General features: G+C 39.9%; 1 protein-coding gene across 1 annotated transcript in view; it reads left to right on the top strand.

Moving 5' to 3' along the window:
- The window catches only part of LOC115019125 (roundabout homolog 2-like), an 87,539-nt gene extending 67,523 nt beyond the window's left edge, over positions 1 to 20,016 (top strand). The window contains 14 exon segments of the mRNA XM_029448497.1: positions 2,982 to 3,106; positions 3,210 to 3,381; positions 4,569 to 4,745; positions 5,829 to 5,855; positions 5,999 to 6,038; positions 7,566 to 7,693; positions 8,333 to 8,605; positions 9,379 to 9,541; positions 10,328 to 10,585; positions 11,318 to 11,435; positions 11,437 to 11,527; positions 15,203 to 15,361; positions 15,501 to 15,755; positions 17,680 to 20,016. Coding sequence (XP_029304357.1) covers positions 2,982 to 3,106; positions 3,210 to 3,381; positions 4,569 to 4,745; positions 5,829 to 5,855; positions 5,999 to 6,038; positions 7,566 to 7,693; positions 8,333 to 8,605; positions 9,379 to 9,541; positions 10,328 to 10,585; positions 11,318 to 11,435; positions 11,437 to 11,527; positions 15,203 to 15,361; positions 15,501 to 15,755; positions 17,680 to 17,681 — 1,988 coding nt within the window. The 3' untranslated portion in view covers positions 17,682 to 20,016.
- Positions 20,017 to 20,432: the final 416 nt, after the last annotated feature.

The raw sequence follows: 20,432 nt of genomic DNA, 5'->3' as shown, positions 1-20,432 counted from the left end.
GCACTCATTTGCATAACAGGTTATGTTTACCACTTTATACTCTGCCTAGCACGACATTAAGCAGCTTAAGTGCCTTTTGTTTAATTGCACAGCTGTGAGTAAAAACTGAAACATTCCCTCAGACATTGGAAGCATTAAATGCTTTAAATAACTATGTTCCTCCGTCTTAATATCAGTATTAGTCACATTATTAAGAGCATACTCTTTGACCATTTTTCGCTGTTGTGACTATTTATTGTAATGTTATCCTGAGTCATTCCTGGTATTGTAGCCATTAATCATCCTCAGGGATTGTTCTACATAACGGAAATAGCGGAACTACATTTAATGGTTCCCGTCTTCTCCTAATGTAAACCTTTGTCTGGCCGGGAAAGCTCCATCATTTCGCTGAAACGGCACCACTGAAATAACAGCCTACTTGTTTGATGCTCTACTGACTTTAGCCAACCAAAACATTTATGTATACATAGTTTAAAGTAAAATGTAATCGTGTGAAGAACTATGCGAAACTGAATGCATAGTTTTGTCGTCAATGTGGTCATGGCTATTCTTCTGTGTCCATGTGCTAGTGCAAAAGTCCAACAGCTGAAAAGCTTAAAATGTACAGTATGTGGGTTTCTTTTCTTTCAGAAAATCAAATGAAGACAAATGGTAAATGAGCTGTTCCTGGCTAAAGTTTTATTAAACTGGACAATGCTCCAACACTGGTGGCAGTTTGTGCTCTATTGGGTGTTTTCAATAGATTTATGATTATAATTTGATTTTGTGAAATGTGGCCAACAGATATGATGGATTGCCTTAGAAATTATGAGTCAGAAAGCCCCAAAGACAGTCTGAGTTGGTAGGCAATCCAAATATGTGTAAAGGTTGATTTTCCTCCACTACAGTCCACCTGCATTTATACAGGCTAATGCTAAGCAAAGATATTTTTTGTCCATGGCAGATGGTTTCTCAGCATAAATATATATCATAAGTGTAGGAGTTTTATATTTGGCTGTCCTATCATTAAAATAATCATTTTGCTTTCTGAAAAGTATCATCCTCACTATATTGTGACAGTACATCTGCGCAAGTCCGTTTAACAGTAATTACCTCAGAAAGTCAATACAGTCCAAATGGCTGAATATAGATATCCTCAAACTGGGTTGAGTCAATTTGTTAAATGTAATAGAAATAAAATGCCTCTCATATGGCAGATTAAATTCCTTTGTATTGCGAGGCTGTCAAATATTTTGCCGACATGCCATATCTGTTTAGAGCCTCTCTTTTAAGCACAAGTTAAATCATTCAGGGAGGGTTGTTTCATCTTTTCATCGTAAAAAGAAACATCTATTGTTTTGCCATCATGTATTAACTGAGCCAGATGTTGAGAGCTTTCCAGCTGTCAGAAGACTGGCAGAGGTCAGTCTCAGGTCTGGCACAGACACTCTTTCTCATACTCCTAATATGGCCTGGTTGTATTTCTCTGATCTACCAATACAATCAATTGCTTGCCTCTCTGAGACACTGTGCGTTGCATTTCACTCCAACCCTTTACAGAACTAATCCCATCTGGAGAAGTCACAGTAGCCATGTTGCTCTCTGGCCAGGTGGCAAACCAGACAATCCCGTCATGGCCCACCTGCTTTGGCTTCTCTGCACTGCCGTGGCATTCACTGCCTTGCTTACATGGCTCCACTGAAGATAGTGCGTTCGCTTTTTTTTCCGTTTCTTAATTGGGTTCGGAGTAGTTATTTCATCCACTCAGTCAAAACATAATGATAGTTTTAATGGGAATCATGAGAAACTGTGCCTGGAGCGGTTGTGTAGTCCGTTCAGTGAGAGATGATGATGATTTGCTCAGTTGCATAGACATGGTGTTTGCCTCCCGCTGCCTGCAGTCTCGTCAAATCGGCAATCTGTCCCTGCAGGTTATTAGGCCAGTTTGGTACACACAAATATGACCCATTAAAAGAGGGAGTTTGAATTTGGCAGCGTGAGGCAGAGCGCTACATTTCTGTTGACAGGCCATCTCAGAAGCCTCATTATAGGACATGGAGACTGACCATTTTCATTCAGATATGATATGCAAAATTGACTACAGCTACTTTGAATTCATTTATATGTGGTCTGAATAGTTCTAGTCCATTATGGGAGTGATGTTAGCTACTGGGCATTTCTCTTTGGCTGAGGAATTTCTAACTGGCTGGCCTGCTTGGAATGGTCATTGTATGAGCACATTAGTAAAGCACAATTTGGACATCAAATGCTTGGTGGGTATAACTTATGATGCCAGTTAGATAATAGAATATTAAACTCAGTATAATGAAAGAATGGCAAAAAATGTTTAGGTCCCAGTACAACTCCCAAAGAAAAAACTAATCCTACCATTAAGATATGAAATTGAGATGAAGTGCTCTGGTAGCCATCTGCCACGCTGGCTTAGAAAATGCCGTGTTGTATGGCTTGCTGTATGAATATAAGTTGAGGTAGTGAGTGAGACAAATCCTTCTGTAACATGATAAAACTAGAATGGCACGGCCAAGGCCAATGGTGCATTCATGGGTTCCTAGGATGGTCCCATTACCTGATTTGGGAGGTCGTTTTTCCGACTTTGGTGTGTTCATGAGCTTTAAGTCTACAAAGAAAATGTGTTGTATTGTATTGCTCAGAGTGTTGAAACAACACGTTGATCGCTGTTTCTATATATTCCGACACCACATCCATCCAGCACAAATGTCCTGTCTCTCAATGTAAACAAAAGTGAAACATAACTTGTGTATCCGCCCTGTGGTACGGATGCTCTCCAAAATTAAATGGGTTCTTCCTTGTTTCATGAAAATGCTATGCTGATTAACAAATATGACCTCCTCAGCTGAGGTAAAAAAAATAAAAAGACAAAAGCTTCTGTTAAAAAAACTTATGCTAAATCAGTTTATTCTTTTGTCTCCTTTATTTCTTTTGTTTCTTTAAATCATTTGATCCCCCTCTTGTCCCATCAGCACCTGGTGCGCCTCCACAGCAAGTGACAGTGTTGACAGTAGGGAACCACAACAGCACGTCTATCAGCGTGTCATGGGACCCTCCTCCCTCCGACCAACAGAACGGCATCATCCAGGAGTACAAGGTAGGATCAAACTGCACCTGATACGCTGTACCAAACTGAATATTTTAGTCATGTACTGTGCAATGTTACAATGAATTCTGTCTGGCGTGTCTGTCTTTGTCAGATCTGGTGTCTGGCCAACGAAACCCGCTTTCATGTCAATAAGTCTGTGGATGCAACCATCCGTTCAGTGGTAGTTGGGGGGCTGCAGACTGGAGTGCAGTACCATGTGGAGGTGGCTGCCGGTACCAGCGCAGGGGTGGGGGTCAAGAGCAAACCCCAGCTCATCATCTTGGGTAATCCACACACACACACACACACACACGCACACACACACACACACACACACACACACACACACACACACACACACACACCAAACCTGGAGTCAATTGAAATGACCTCATAATAGGGGACCTAGGTCTCCATCACAGACTGGGGGGTCTGGAAAAATGATTTATCAATTTACTGCACTTGAAGAAAGAAGATTGCGCTTTACAACGTAGACGTCTTCTGAGAAATCAATTGTGGTTCATTAAGTGTAGTGTCTGGTAACACTGTGCCAAGTACTGTTAGCCATATCAATAATCCTCTTCAAAATGTGTGCAGCTGGCGCTAACAAAGGAGACAGTGTTTTTGTACGAGCTTATCAGCCTATCACATCTTATCAAATACCTAAAGGATGCCCAGAGTATATAAACCCAGAATCAATATCGGAGCCCTGGCCAGATGCTCTTCATCTGTGACTTTTGACTGATATATAATAACACCCTTAACACACAGAGAAAGGGAAACACAGGCCGGTGGGCTGAAGCTTAATGATGGGAGGGGGGGGGGGGGGATAGGTCCTGCTCGAGACTGTGAATCTAATTTCACAGCACAGTAGCCGCAACAGGAAAATCAAACTCTGTCAGAGCTGCTCTGTCAATCTCGTGTCTTGCAGCTCAAGTTGATAAGTGCACTGCTGAATTGATTTACTCTGCCTACATATTGGATGCACTGATGCTGTTTTTTTTTCCATTGTGTTTTCTTTTTTTTGTTTTAACCCCTGCGTGTTTTCTTTTTTTCCTCATCTTTTAGCTGTTCCTGTGGTCCATGTGTCTTTAATACATGCTCATAATTTGACTTGAGCAATGCTTATTTTGCTTTTTATTGAAAATATATTTTCCTATATTGAGTTTCCAAAACAATGAACCCATACACACAGTGAGACAAACAGTTTGTTTTCCTTTCATATATCCTCTTCTATCAGATACTCATATGCTTTTGTTTTCTTGTTCACATTTCAGGCATGTAGACAACAATGGAAATGAAATCGATTTCATATTCATCCCAAATAATTTTCACGTGCACCAACTACTGAAATATAATATTTGTTCATGTGTGTCTCCTGTGTGTGTGTGTGTGTGTGTGTGTGTGCATGTGCGTGTTCGTGTGTCTGTGTCTGTGTCTGTGTCTGTGTGTTTGTGTGCGGTGCCCCCAGGTGCAGAACTGAGGGATGTTATGACGGGATCGGAGGGCAACAATAGCATCTCAGACGTGGTGAAGCAGCCGGCGTTCATCGCTGGTTTGGGAGGGGCCTGCTGGATTGTCCTCATGGGCTTCAGTGCCTGGCTCTACTGGAGGAGAAAGAAGAGGAAGGGACTCAGCAACTATGCAGGTAAAGAAAACAAACAATTTGCATGGTTCTGCACCAACACAGAATCTCAAAGCACAATCGGTGTTTCTCTTTCTCTCTCTCTTCAACGAAAGCCGAAGTCATCCCACATGCGACTCCATTTGAGTTGGCTAAAATGCAGAACAATGGGGAATACATTCAGCACAAATGGGAAAAAAAAGCCTTTAATTCACTGTGCACTGATGTGCATCAACTGTGAGTTCCATCAGCAGCGCACCTCCAAAGTCTAATACATTCATGCGAGATAAGTAATTTAACATCACCTTCCATTACTAGTCCACGGCTGGTGTTGTTTGCACTTTAACACGAGGCACGTCTGGGTTTACGTATGGAATATTCTTTTATCCCTCCGTGAGTCAAGCATATAGCTGTTTGCTATTATCATAATGTGTATTGCAGCTTCCGTTGCAGTGACTCAGGGAGAGAGCGCTGTGATTTCCAAATTCAATAGGGATTTACATGATTGAGTGCTGCTTCTCTGATCCCTTCTCTCAAAACAAATTCAAGAGTTTAATTCCAAAACACCACATTTCCATTTTAAAGAAGAATATAGTAATCTTTTTACAGGAATGGTAAAGATACTAAATATTCTATGACTTCTTTTAAAATGCTAAATCTTTTTGAGATGAAATTCCTAAACATGGCATTAATTGCTTTTTTCTTGTTGTTGTCTTCTGAGGTGTCACATTTGAAATATTTAACTTGAGAATAAAACCCTTGTTCTTTTCTCTTTTTAAGACAGCCTTCATGCTCCATTTTGTATTTTGGAAGAAATGAATAAATAACATGCATGATAATGCAGATGCCCCAGGGCAAAGCGGGGTCAACTATGTCACCTTCATTTCAACTTTATCCCTCAGGGCAAATCAGCGTAATTCAGAAAATGCTGGAATGTCTAAAAGTGATCGGTGCTGACATACCTTCAGTGATTAATGAACAAGCAAAGCAAAGATGAAAGGGCTGCACCTGCTGAATGTTCTTGAGCATTACAGTATGGCAGCATCTTTTTTGATATAAACATGTATAATGTTTGACACTTTATTCTTCTTCTTTTTAAATTCACAGTTCAGTCCTTCACCTTTACCCGTGCAGGTATGTCTTTACATTGCACATATACAATATCCCATTAATGACAGCAATAATGCATCAGTCATTCAAACTGATGGTGGTCCAGGAAATTTTTAGACAAAATAATTGAAATATATTTTCTCTCTCTTCTCTCTTTTCTCTGCAAGTTACATTCCAAAGAGACAGAGGCCTGATCCGAAATGGAAGGTAAGAATCTAAATTAACTTTTTAAAACCAAGAATACCTACAGCGAGAGCTTTCCCTCTGGCATTTCACTGCCACGCAGCGCAATGCTCGGTCTGCCATCTCAATGACGAGAGCCTATTGTAATACCTGTAATGAAGAGTTCTTTCACAATGAACGTAATTTGCATACACATTTCAATATTACCGCTGCTGTCTAATTTCAGCGTACGATTTGCACTGATGTACACTTGATGAAATCATTAATCATCCCTTTGAAGTGAGCCCCACCGATTACCACAGGTGAAGGTTGTATTCACTGGCTCTCTGTCAGTTCATCAGAGGTTGTTGGCAGAGCAAGGGGTTGTGGGAGGAGGGGAGAGTTGGACATAAATGTGCTGTTTGAAAAAGCTTGGCGTATCCAGTACACTGCGATGGGGCGCATGTGGGCATGGAGTAACAAAGTGCTGGACCTTGAGACTCTAATTGGCGGCCATGAGCAGTCTCAAAAGATGCCCGAAGGCTGCATTTGTATCCACAGAGTATCAAAGTGTACAAGAGAAGGGGGCAAATTTTCTTTGCAAGTGAATGAAGAAATATATATATTTATCTTTGTCTCCCTGTTCCCTCTTTCCGTTTTGTCACACCTAAGCAGGCAGATAAGCCCAGAGCTAGAACAAATGTTGCAAATAATGGACTAAAAATAAACAGTTTCTTGCTCCTTTTGTGTGCATGAGCGTGCTTCCCCACATGTGTTGATGTTGGCACGTGTTTCCAAACAAATGTATGTAAATGTATGTACACGCTTGTGTATTCTAAAATGGAAATGATTGATGTAATTGTTTGAACACCTTTGAGCCATCACCAAGTCAGCTGTGAAACAATTCCCTTGGCACTTGGTGAATCAGCCTTAGTGGAAAATTCCTTGTGTAGCTCCACATTAAGCAAACATATGCGGACAGGATGCACGAGGCATGTGAATGTTTTGCCGTTTTTACAGCAGCTGATACGAATTGCCTTTTTTTTTTCTTCACCTCCCTGAATTGCCGCCTACAACTTTCCTACCTTGAAGTCAAAGCCAGCATTCACGACCGTTGTATTTCACTAAAACAAAATGACACGGTAGCTTTCCAAAACCACTTAATGGGCTTTTGCTGTCTCTGTTGCTATGGAGACGGTGCACTAGTGTAGCCTATCTGCCAGAGGCTGTCCATGATTCTCAATTTAAAATGTAAATTTCTGTTGTGCTAAGGCTCTAAAGTGGATTTAGTGTGTATTTAGGCCTGCCTTGTTTCTCCAGGGAGAGTTAGGAGTGGTGGAGTTAAGGGGAGAAAGAAGTCTGATTTATAGACTTGCCATTTTATGTCTCTCTGTTGTTAATTGTCGCCCGTGCACCGGGCTGCTCCACAGGCGAGAATATGCTGAATGAGTTTTCAAATAAATTTGTTGTCGATGCAGCAGGAAGAAAATGAGCAATGCTGTTACGGTGCAGACTGGATATTTAACTATGTTCTTCTCTTTATCTCTCTTTACAAACTCACAACTCTCACAGCCGTCCAGGGCTGTTGAAAGCGGGTGACCAAGGCCTCCCCTGGTTGGCTGACTCCTGGCCCTCCACGAGCCTCCCAGCTAACGGGGGCTTAGGGAGTCCCAAGGGCGGCAGCAACTTTGGCCGAGGAGGTAAGAAACATAAACAGGCTGGTGTGTCTGGAAAATACCGTTTTAGCAATGCCTGGTCAGACAGTTTTGATGCTCATCCATTGGGAAGCGCAGTGACAGGACATCACACATAAGCACGCACACACAAACAAACACACGCACGCAAATTAAAAAAAGCCTTTGAGGGCTATATCTCACTAATTTGATTTGACAAGCTTGATATTTTGCTTAAGTTTGCGGTGTTTCTCATATACTTTTCGTTCTTTCTCAGGCCCTGCCATTGTGAATTTTATTCAAGGTTTCATGAGATCAAAGTTTATGTGTTTATTGTGTATCTGCATGTCCTCTCGGCTCATTGGAACCCCGGTGAGCTGCGGGCTCTATGTGTACAGGACAGTAGAGCTGAAGGTTAGCGCTGTTTGAATATCCCTCTCGTGAACACTCCCACAGGGCTCCCACAGCGTGTTGCATGCTAATTGCGGTAGAATATAATCACTTTCATTTATATCAAGTCCATTTGAGATCTGTATTTAACTAATACAGAGTGCCAGAGCAGCAGGGAGTGTTAATGACCTTAAAGATCGTTAACTTCATGTCAACTTATCTCTCCATGATCTCTTTTTCCCCGTTCTTGTTTGTCGCGCTCCTCTTTTGTCTCAGATGTTTTACCGTCCGCGGCCGTGGAAAAGACTGGCACCATGTTGTCTGATGGAGCCATTTACAGCAGTATTGACTTCATGGGGAAAGCGGGCTACAGCAGCCCAGCACGAGGCATTCAGCCCACCCCCTATGCCACCACTCAGATACTCCAGTCCAACAGCTTCCATGAGCTGGCTGTGGACAGGCCAGATCCCCGCTGGAAGGCTTCTCTCCAAGCCCAGCAGGAAATGGCAAACCTGGGGTACTCGCTAACTGACAGACGCCCTGGCAATGGTACGTGCCATGTTGAAGATCAATTTTAATTTATTTGTGGTGTGATGTTTGCACTCTTGTGTATGTTTCTTGGGTGCTGGGTGGACGGCAGCAGCAGCAGTACAAGCAATAAAATGACAGGTAGTTTATTTCTGTGAAATTACTGGAAGGGATTTGGCAAACTAAACCAGAGAAAGAGCTAAATGAAAAGGAGGAATTTTATTTACATATTCACTGAAAATGGACCCCTAGGATAATGTTCTTAATTACTGTTCTGTCTTGATCACAATTCTACCCCAGGAGCTCATCTAGCCCAGAAATGTCACCCAATCATGACACATTTCTTCGGGTTAACTTGATTAGTGATGGCGGAAAATCCCTCAGTGTTCCAAGTTATTTCATGCAGTGTATATACATTTAGTGAAGTCACAGAGGCATTTCTGTCTGTACGTTTTGTGGCTTTGCACAATAGTCTGTGTGCTCAGCTAAATGTCAGGCTTACCGAAGATAAAGTAGAGCAAGTGGGGAAGCGACTTAAAAGTGATTTGCTGCAGGTTTTGGTGGCTCTTTAAGAAATGTCAACATTTATAAAAAGTCCTAATGCGCTGTCAACACACACAAAAGAGAGAAATAATGAACACTGGGTGCGAGGCAGGCTAGAAAAAGTTCAGATAAAAGATAGTTTTCTAGGTATGTGTTTGTGTTTTCGGTGTAGAATACTGTTTGTGTGTACAGGGATTTCTTCACATTGTGTAGAGGAGACTTAACTTCATTCCCTCTTTACCTCCCCCCAGGTACAAAGGTTGGGAAGAAAAAGAAGGTGAAGGGTGGGACAAAGGCCTCTAAATCAAATGGGACGTGCTGGGCTAACATGCCCCTGCCTCCACCACCCATGCACCCTCTCCCTGGTACCGAGGTTGACCTTGACCGTTACCCCCAGGAAAACCACGGAGGAGGGTAAGATACATTCATATCTCATCAATCTCTGCCCCTGGAACTGATGCACACAAACACAGAAAACCCACGTCGACAGAAGAAACACATGCAAGCATAGAGGTCACAATATCCTGCACCTGTGGCCACAGTCTGTGTGTGTGTGTGTGTGTGTGTGTGTGTGTGTGTGTGTGTGTGTGTGTGTGTGTGTGTGTGTGTGTGTGTGTGTGTGAGAGAGAGAGCTTGGACAAGAGCTTCACATAATAGTTCATACAATGTTGAAATAGATCTCTACCTGTCTATATATAGAAAAACTAAATAAAATAGGTTTGTATTAAGTAGAGGTGCAATGTTTAGTCGACTAATCGATTAGTCAATCGACTAAGAAACAATCACAAACTATTTTGACGATCAATCGTTAGTCATTTTTCATGCAAAGATTTCAGAAAATGCTGTTTTTATCCTCTCAAATATGAAGATTTCCTGCTTTTCTCTGTTTTATATCATAATAAAGTGATTAATAAAAAATGAAAATAATTGTTTTGATCCATTTACTAAAGTAAGATTTAAATCAAAAATTTGACTCAAGTCATTAGGTCCATGTCTCAAATCCCAAGTCATATTTTCTTGGGCAAGGCAATCCAAGTCCTAGGTTATGTCCATTCAAGCCCTTACTTAAAGCAAGTCGTGTCCCAAGTCAAGTCACTCTTAAATCTTTACATATTTCCTATCCTCTTCAACTATGCAATCAGTTGTTAAGCAAAGTCAATGATGATTATTAATACATAAAACATTTTGTCCACATGCCAGATATGACAGCAACATTTGGGCCCCACCAATGTCTGTCCAGACCTACCGCCACCAAGGTTTGGACAATGAGGTAGAGGAAGAGAGAGGTCCCACTCCTCCCCTGAGAGGCAGATCCTCCTCACCAGCGGCAGCTTCCTTCAGCCAACCCTCATCTTCCTCTCTCAGCTCGGCCCACCATGATGAAATGCAATCGATATTGCAGGCCCACTTGGATGAGTTGACCAGAGCTTACCAATATGAGGTGGCCAAGCAGTCATGGTAAGGAACTTTCAAAGCGCCAAGTTAATTATATTTTGAGAAAAAAAACTTTTAGTGGCACTCTTAGTATAAAGCTTTCAAATGATCTTGTGTGTATGCATCGCAATTTTGCTGCGCACTAGTAGTGGAGATACCTGTAATTTTATTCATTGTATTCTGTTGATAGTTTGGGTTTTGCATATCAATAGCCAATGTTTGAGCGTCTTATAATACTGGTATTTACATGTGTCAGCCAAACCTGCAGTCCACGTTTCTTGCGAGCAATAAACACAGCTCTCCATTGATTGCACCTTTGATGGAGCATTGGAAAACTTGACAAGTCAGAGGCGACACGTGTTGGAGGGTAATGACTGGGTTTAGTCTAACATGCTGTTCTGACATCGATAAATAGAGTTGGTAATTATGCATGCTATCTCCTCTATGGCGGGATGTGAGCCATCATGGAGGACAGCTGTGGCGGAGATAACAGGCATGTTGGTGACAGCCTTGCCCATCCAGATATCCTTTATCCAGCCCAATTACAACTCAATTGTGTTAGCACAACACACACCAGTGCTGAGAAAGTAATCAGTGAAATCATTGCAGGCATTCATAGTCTGCACGTTGCATCTTTACCTTTCTGAATATGCACTGATTCTGCTATACAGTATTTACGCTCCATTATCTGACCTCCATTGCTTCTTTAAAATGTTTTTTAGTTCATTAATACACATTTTCTCCACAATTAATTAGGCACATGAAGGGCAGTCCAAACGTCTCCACCACCCCTGTCCCTCCGATGGACTTCCTGTCCACCACACTAGGATCTGATTTGGGAGCAACTCTCCTTTCCGAAGATGACGAGGACAGTGGAGGAGGAGGAAAGATATGCGATGGTGTCAAAGAATTTGTGTGGCTTTGAATACACTCCTGGTCACAGCGTGGATAACCTTGAGGGCTCAGGTATGTTTTACATGTGGAAGAACGAATTTGATGGAAGTCATTGCTTTTAAATGAGGAGACCACCGGGGCGTTACCGGTAAATAGGCAGGCTCACAATTGACTGGCTCCATCACCACATCTTTTCTGCTACACAAAATATGAGGAAACCTTGAGAAAAGTGGCCTGTGCAGCTGCAGATTACATAAATAATAAGGCCATAGATGGCGTGATGGAGCAAACATAGCAGATATGGGAATGTGTAAATATATTATGTATAAATATATACCAATACCTACAACCTACAACACCAACAACAGAACATATTCCTTAAAAGTAGGTAAGATGTTGTGGATTACAGAAGTACAAGTACATTTACCATAAAATAAATATCATACTGTTTTTAATTAAGGCCTGAGCAGATACAGGTGCGAGGAACCTTGTGTAATGCAAGAAGTTATTTTATTATTTTAAAAGGTGCTTGAAAAGTTATGAAACTTTGCACACCCATCAGAAGTGGTGAAAATGGTTGTGGCAAAATGGCTCGATAGCGTCCCCTATAAAAGTAGCCCTCGCGGTACGTTTCACCTAGATATGGAATTTGTTAGGCAGATTTAACATGTGGAGAAGTACAAAAAAGCCTCTTGAAGGAATACCGTAAACGCAACAGGAAGTCAGCCATTTTGAATTTACTGTGCTTTTTTACCATTTAAAAAGGCGCTGTACTTTAGCAACTTTACCTAGAGAAAGAATGATATCAACTTCAAATTTGGTCAGAAAAATCTAAAGATGATAAATTGTAAGTAAAAAAAAAAAAGTAAAAGTTCAGGCAGCCATTTTGGTTCACCATGAAACAGGAAGTTGTTGTAACTGGAATACACATTGTCCAATCTCTTCCAACTTTCTCATGCATGATAAAAAGAACAGACCTGAGGACATCTACATTTCAAAATCAAGTCATAATTAGCCTCATGTGTCAAGAATCATCCAATTTACATGAAATTAACATCGTGTGGTATTTGACTCCTTCCACCACGGCTGCCAAGCTTGCAGCTTTAATTAACAGCTGTAGTTTGATATGTTGTTATTAAAAGGACAATGCGTTTAAGAACATGGCTATCTATCTAAGGATGTATTTATAAAAGTCTTCACCTCATCACTTATATTTAGTTGGAGGTACAGAATATGCAGATTTAGACATATTTATCGATATCTTTGCACCTCACATGGATTGTTTTATATTCTCATTATCACTAACAAATGGAGCAAACATATGTCCAATGATATAGTTTTTAATTTAACAATATTAAACTATGTTCGTATCTGAAAATGTGTTATTATGCAGATGTAAAATAACTGTGGAAAGATCAAGTGCAGACATGCTGCTTTTTTCCCTCCCTCCTACATTGAAGCTGAAGAGGCTGCAGCCACTCGGCCCAAGAAATTGCATTAATATTAGACAATTTTGGAGTACGCGATTCCCATGACAGTGCCAGTGCAGGAAGAAGTGGGTTTTTAATGCAGTAAGGTTTTTGTGGTGAGGTCTGGGTAGTAGATGCACATGTATCTGAACAATAATGATAGCGTTTCTTTTAACCATGACTGCTAGGGCTGCAACTAACGATATCTTTTTCATTATCGATTAATCTGCCGAATATTTTCTGGATTAATGGACTAATTGTTTGGCCTATATGATGTCAGAAAATAGTGGAAAATAATTCTCAAAGTCCAAGATGATGTCTTCAAATGTGGTGTTTTGTCAGTGTATGATATAAAACAGAGAAAAGCAGAAAATATCCATATCTGAGAGGCTGAAAACAGCATTTATTGACATTTTTGCATGAAATGTTACTTTAACGATTAATGGATTATCAAAAATATTTGGGAATCGTTTTTCTGTCGATAGACTCATTGATAAATCCACTAATCGTTGCCGCTCTAATGACTACAAGCTTTCCCTAACAAAGCCTTTTAGCTGCCGTGCACAGATATTTCAGGAGAAAAATAATGTGAAACATGGCATGGAATGTTCAAAAACGTCAAATTTTAACATAACCCATAACGTCCAATATCAACGTTTTTGACTGCCAATAGGGTTTGGACCACTGAGGTAGCAAACACTGTGCAGTCTGTTGGCTGGCTGAACTATCACCTACGGACACACTGCAGAGTACAAAGACCAAGGCATACAATAGCACATATAATCACACACACACACACACACACACACACACACACACTAGTGTAGGGGTTGTAGATCAGGCATACGTTGATGTAGCCAGCAGGGATCGTGATTGACACTCAAAGGTAATGTAGAAACCATAGTTTGTGTAAAGTAAAAAGTTTTATAGGCTTAATAAATATTCAGATATCCTATTCTTAATCATATACACTTTTTTTCAAAGAGATATTCAGACAGTCTGTGAAAAGTTACTTGAAGCCATTCTTGCATAGACATCAAATGCAAAACATAGAATATTTTAAAAACTTTAGTAGTGCTCTGCAGAAAAGCCACACGTCTAACATTTAAGATTTGATGCATTTATAAATAGGGTTCTGTCTGAAAGCATTTCTTTAGAGAGAAACTTGAAGGCTTCTCCCACAGGGACAGAAGTGTACCATTTTTAGACTCCATTGTTTGATAGGTTAAGAGATTGACTTGAGCATTGAGAATATGTGTTTTCAACACTTTTAATAACAGCGTTGCAGGGCAAAACAGGTCGGCGTGACTAAAAATATTTACAAACATTAGCAATGCAAACATTTTTATCTTGTCATTTTTAACTGTCACATATTTTAAGGCAGATTGAAAAAAATATATTCAGTCCAGTGAAACAAATCATGAACAAAGCCAGTGTTGTGGCAGTATTTCCACAGGGGGTGCCATCGTGTAGTTGTGGATTAATGCTTTAAATAGGATGTTTGTTAATACATGTCTATGATGTCTGATTTGAACAAAACTTTCAAATGCTGTTTTAGGTTTTGAACTTCATACAACAGGTTGCTTATATTGCTTCAACAAAGAAAAAATATTACTGGGGCCTTCTGATTAAAGCGTTCAGTAATTTTATTATCTTAGAATTTATACTAAGTTGTATGAAGGAGTTAGTTCCACAAGTGATGGAAACAGTGTGAATCATCTTCACACCTTCTTTCAAGACGTCACATTCAGACTTGTATGTTTAACACAAGACACAATATCTAGTAATGATCTAGTTCTGTTGATTTAAATGTTGACACAATTTCTACTGGATGATTTTGTACAACCACATCACACGCTGAATACTCCAGACACGCTTAATCAAATCTTCATCAAAAGGAGACTAAACTCACTTTGTCAGTGCTTGTGCACATACATTTGTGTATCTGGAGTGCCTACCAACTCACAAACTGAGAAATAGGACAAGTCAATTTTTTTTGTGGGCTGCCCAGCTTATAAAACATGGGATTCAATAAGCGCCCTATTTTTCTCACAAGCCAATCCGAGTATACTGGGCTTTTTCTGGACATGGTCTTAAAGAGACAGACGCTAAAACGGAGCATTTAAGGGAGAAGGTGAATACAGGTATATTCAGAGAGACAGTATTTAAAGAGTTTTTTGAACATTAAAGCATTTCAACATATTCTAGTATAAACCCCAAATACATGTATGAACCTAAAGATTAGCATTATATGTCCCCTTTATTTCCTTCTGTGTAGGTAAAAGCTCGCAGCAGTGTCGCTCAGACAGCTCTGGCTCAGCAGAGCACACACAGAGCACACATAGCCTTGGCCACAAGAGGGCTCCGTTGACTGGCCTCAAACCGCAGACGGGAAAGATCGGGACTCTGCCCAGACGAAGAGACATCAACACAGACGGTAAGTGAAGTCTTTTACACTCTCAGCCAATATTTGCCAGAGAATCCTCTGTTATAGTAAATCCAGAAAGGAGTGCCTCTATCATGATGTCTCATTTGTATCCTTTGCCAAATACCCTCATCTACCATCCACTCAGCAGCCCACACACCGGCCATGAATTCCCTGCACAGCGTGGGTTCCCGCATGCACAGCTCGTGGGCAGCTGCGGCCTCAGACCCCTCTGAGGAGTGCATGGTGACCGTGTCGACGCTGGAGCGGCAACATATGGCTTCCTGGAGTGGCACAGCAACATCCAACAGGGCCACCCTGACTAGGGGCTCCCACAAGAGACCTGGCACAGATCCCTCCCACAACGGGCATCCTTCCACAAACAGCACAGAGAAAAGGGAACACTGTATGTGTTAATCCTCCCTGAGGACATATTCATGTGCACATTACACATAATGAATGTTTTAAATATACTTAATTTAATCAGGAGGTCACACAATAAAACATTTTAAATGATGGTAACGACATGACAATATGGTGATTAAATAGTGAGATTTAAATATACATACATTTAGAGAACAGCATGACAAATTCTAAATAAAATATTTCTGAAATATCCTTGGCATAGGTATAAAAAAGGAAATAAGAAGACAAGCATGTTATTAAAAATAGCCAAACCTAAAATCAATACAACCACATTTTTGAACTGCCCTATCAATATCAGTGTGTCAAGTTTCAGTTTACTCTGTAAATAAGTCCTGAGAACGGGTGTTATATCTATAATGTCTTAGGCACAGGGTGACAATAAATAAGATGGTCATTTTTTAAGCAGATGAATAGATAAAAGTGCTGATCTCGCCTGGGAGGGCCAGCCCAGCTTCTGATACAAGACACAATGATGGGTGCCCTGTGGGTAGCCAGTAATAAATCCAAGAGCTGAGCTGATAGAAAGCATCTCGATGTATAAACTCTGCAATAGAAAAGATTTCCCCCGTGCCTACATTGGTATTTTTTCCTTATTGTGTTGTCATTTATTGGAGTATCTTCAAATGCCTCACATCACTCAAATCTGTGCAACCTGAGCTAAAAAGTTAAGTCTTATATACCATAATAATTGATAAAAGTATTACAATCTGATCATAAATGAAAAGATATATATTAATTGGACACAATTTTACTAAATAAACACACAAAACATCAAACCACACGAAACGTAACAACGTCATCACGAACGCTCTGTTTTTTGATCCACGTGACGGATCGAAAGACAGAAGCCGTAACGTACCGCTGCAAAAAGAATGAATGCTTTAGCTGTAATGGTTTTTATTTTAGAGTGATTTAAACAGGATCATTCATATAGCAATCTCTCATGGCCGCCCACGGGAGGTCCATTTTCGTACGGTTAAACTTGAGTTAGGAGCATGTCTATAAATAATCTCACCATTATCCAATACAGAGAGAAAGATCCCTTCCACAGGTCTTTCTTCTACAATCAAATGGTAAATACCAGTAGGACCTGTTCCTACACAAATGTTGCATCCTCAATTTGCGACATGAATTGTCTATATAGCGGTTTTAAAAGTAAACTTCAATCCATCATTAATCCAGAAGTATTAAAATAAGGGATTGTTCAAATGTACCATTTAAAGCGGATATCTGAAGTCAATTGTTCCTCACTCTAGAGAAAATCAAAGTTTTAGTTTTAAAACAGGTTTAAAGTTTAGAATTGCTTACTGAAAGGTATCTCATACAAGTTTCAGATTATCAAAGGCTGGCTGGATAGAGTTTGCGGAATAATATACAGTAATCTAAGCAAGCAAATATCACCTATATCTGCAGAGAGAAATAATCTGCAGACTTTACTAAAAGCTTTGCTATTATTAGAATACATGTTGTAGTTTGATTTTGATTTACCCTGATTGACAGAGAATAACAGAGAAGCCATGCAATTTAATAATTATAGAGCACGTAATAAATTGAAATGTGTGGCTGTCACTTCTTTAACAATTTGTAAAGAAAGACGATGCTGTCACAACTGACTAAGAGAGGCAGATATTGCCTATCTTAGTCAGTTGTAACAGCATCACAGTACAGATATATAATGGTATAAGTCTCAATAGAGATAAATGCAAAGAAAAACAACACCAAAAATGTAGAATTATGCTCCACCATTTTCAGTAAGGAAAGTTGCAGAACCTCAACAATTTCTTAATCTTAAATCCAGTTATTTCCTGGGATTGTGCAAAAAAGAAATGCAGTCATTGAGAGTTTTTTCAATTTAATGTCATCCAAATTTTAAATTGTTGTTTTTGTTGTGTCTGCTCTTCCAGAGTCTTTGTGAAGCATCATTCCCTGCAGTTGCTCCCTGATCCCAGGACACCTTGTTTGTAAGCGCTATGAGATTTTCTCTCTGCGAGTGACACAGAGTGATGTTTGGAAGACGGAGAGGAGACAGAGTGAAGACAAAGGAACAGAGTGCGCGATAAAAATGCAGAGCTGTAAATGTCATGTACAGACACAGACACCAGTCTCACAGTGTTACTTTCATCCCCCTCTTCAAAAGAGTAAACCGTATGATGTATGTCCGCTTCTTTTTTTCTGTCACAGCGTGTACAAAGAATCACACAGTGGAGATGAAGAAGATAAATCACAACAAAATGACTAAAATGAAGAAGGACTTGCATAATTTGTAAATATATTTTTTAATGTTTTTTCTCTTCCTTTTGCTTTGCTATGCAAGCCAAACCCAATGTTGTCTCTTTTGTGATTTATTACTGTGAATGATTTTTCATTAATGCTCAAACTGTTAGCTTATTTTGATGAAGCTACTGTATCGTTGTACTTTGCACAGAGCGTTTTGGTGAAAATAAGCACAAACCCCATTGTCAGCTGAGCTGAGGAGGAGAATCATAATGGCAAAGAGGGACGTCTATGTTAAACAGAACCTAAACAGAAGATATACTATACTTGGCTGCGCTGTAATTGTTTTGAGAAAAACTCATTTATGAGAGCTAAAAATACATAACGACTTGGAAATAATATGCCAATATAACAAGCTGTGTTTCACACTTCTTGCTGGGAATCCTATTATGCATTATACTAACAATGGTTCTCAACAAATGGTTGCCACAACATTATTTTATGGTGACAAAGCAACACATCAGTTGTGATATCCAAAGCAAAGACATAGGAAAATAGGTGTGTCTTTTTCCTGCCATTCACAAAAAAAGAGTATGTTAATAAAAATATATATATATATATTTGTTTTGGTAATTCTTTTCCAATGACATACAGTGACATAGTGACGCTGCAATATTGAAAGGACAATATGACAGTAAAAGGGAAATGTCCAGGCCAAAATGTCCTCATGTCACCTGAAGACAAATGGGATGCAGAGTTTAACGATAAGTATATATGATGTTAAACATCAAATAAACTAGATTTGTTCTTATTTATTACACTGTTGAATGGTTATGGATTTACACGATCACCTTACAAAGATATATAGACTTGACAACTGCCAAATCTGAAGATCTTTTTGAAAACCAGTTTTAAATTGCAGTTAATTAGCATTTTCTGCCAATGAGATTCACTATGCGATGTTTTTCCACTTGTTTGGATGGTTTTGTTCTGATCATTGTTCTGGTAATGGCTCTCCCTTTGAAGAATCTTTACCCGCCAGATTGGTTTGCCCTCAGGAATACGCAGCCACACACAGTTGGGCCCTTTTTCAATCCTTTGATGCAAAATAAAATGTGTATGTGAAAACGAACCAGATTTCTCCTCACAATGCCTGAGTCTGACACAACTGCATTTACCCATCATTACGTCCATTATGGGATTTCTTTCTTTCTGTACACTCGTCAAGCTACTTTAGAACAACTCATATCTCATATAGACATATTTCAGATTGGACAACATGTTTTTTTTTCACATCTCATTTCCCTTTTTTGATAATATATGAAATTGTCGGTAGAAACATGCAGTACATCCCAAGTCTCTTGAATTGCATCCACGTTTCTCTCACTTGCGTACTTTTGGGGGATGCATAGAGAGACGCAAGGAAACCATACGAAGAGAGGAAACTAGGAAATGTGGTTTTAGAGAAATGAGACACCCCCTCCTCTGAAGCGTCACGTGAAGCGTCACGTGAAGCGTCACGTGAAGCCTCGTCCGTTTCTGATGTCGGCGATCACAGCTGGATCAGCTGTTAGTCTGCTTTAACATATGTAGAGACTTTTTGACAGCGTTTGTGTCTGCTCACATCTGCACTGTGCTTGTATTCATTTTAAAAAAGCACACAGTTATCACTGCCAGAGCAGCAGCAGCCTGTTACCTGTCCAACAAACACCTGCCTATGAATAACAACCTGCATTCCGTCTTTATACGGATTACTGTGTCCTGCTTAGAGGCCCAGGGACCTGTTCTACAGGCAGAATGCATTTATATTATTTATGAATTATTTGCGTTAATATGTATCAATATTATGATTGTGAACTTATTATTTACTAATCCAGAATATGATTATGGTGTCTGTTGAACACTAGACATTTTGTTATTAAATCAAATCAAATGTATTCATATAGCCCAATATCACAAATTACACATTTATCTCAGTGGGTTTTACAGACTGTACAGGATATGTCTTTGTCCCTCTGTCCTTAGACCCTCGCACAGCACAAGGAAAAACTCCCTAAAAGAACGCCACAATTAAAGGGGGGAAAATGGAAAAAAACTCAGAGAGAGCAACTGAGGAGGAATCCCTACCCCAGGACGGACAGACGTGCAATAGATGGCAGGTGTACAGAAAAAACAACATTGTAAAATACAACATCGATGTGACAGAAACTATGATGTAATCATATATTAAAAAGATGGATCCAGGAGAATGTCAAAAAAGTTTCCTGGTGCCTCTAAAAAATAAATATTGACGTATTGCCGTCAGGCAGGACCAGGGCAGACGTAAGCTTTAATAGTGGCAACCTGCCAGATGAGAGACACATAAACTCTGGGGATGATGCTCCGGATGCTGAGATAGTAACATGCATGTGTAACCGATGTATAAATGATAACATGTTTTATA

This window comes from Cottoperca gobio, chromosome 14 (assembly GCF_900634415.1).
Source record: "Cottoperca gobio chromosome 14, fCotGob3.1, whole genome shotgun sequence".
NCBI lineage: Eukaryota > Metazoa > Chordata > Actinopteri > Perciformes > Bovichtidae > Cottoperca > Cottoperca gobio.
Note: the sequence above shows the minus strand (reverse complement) of the source record. Positions and strands in the feature narration are given on the sequence as shown.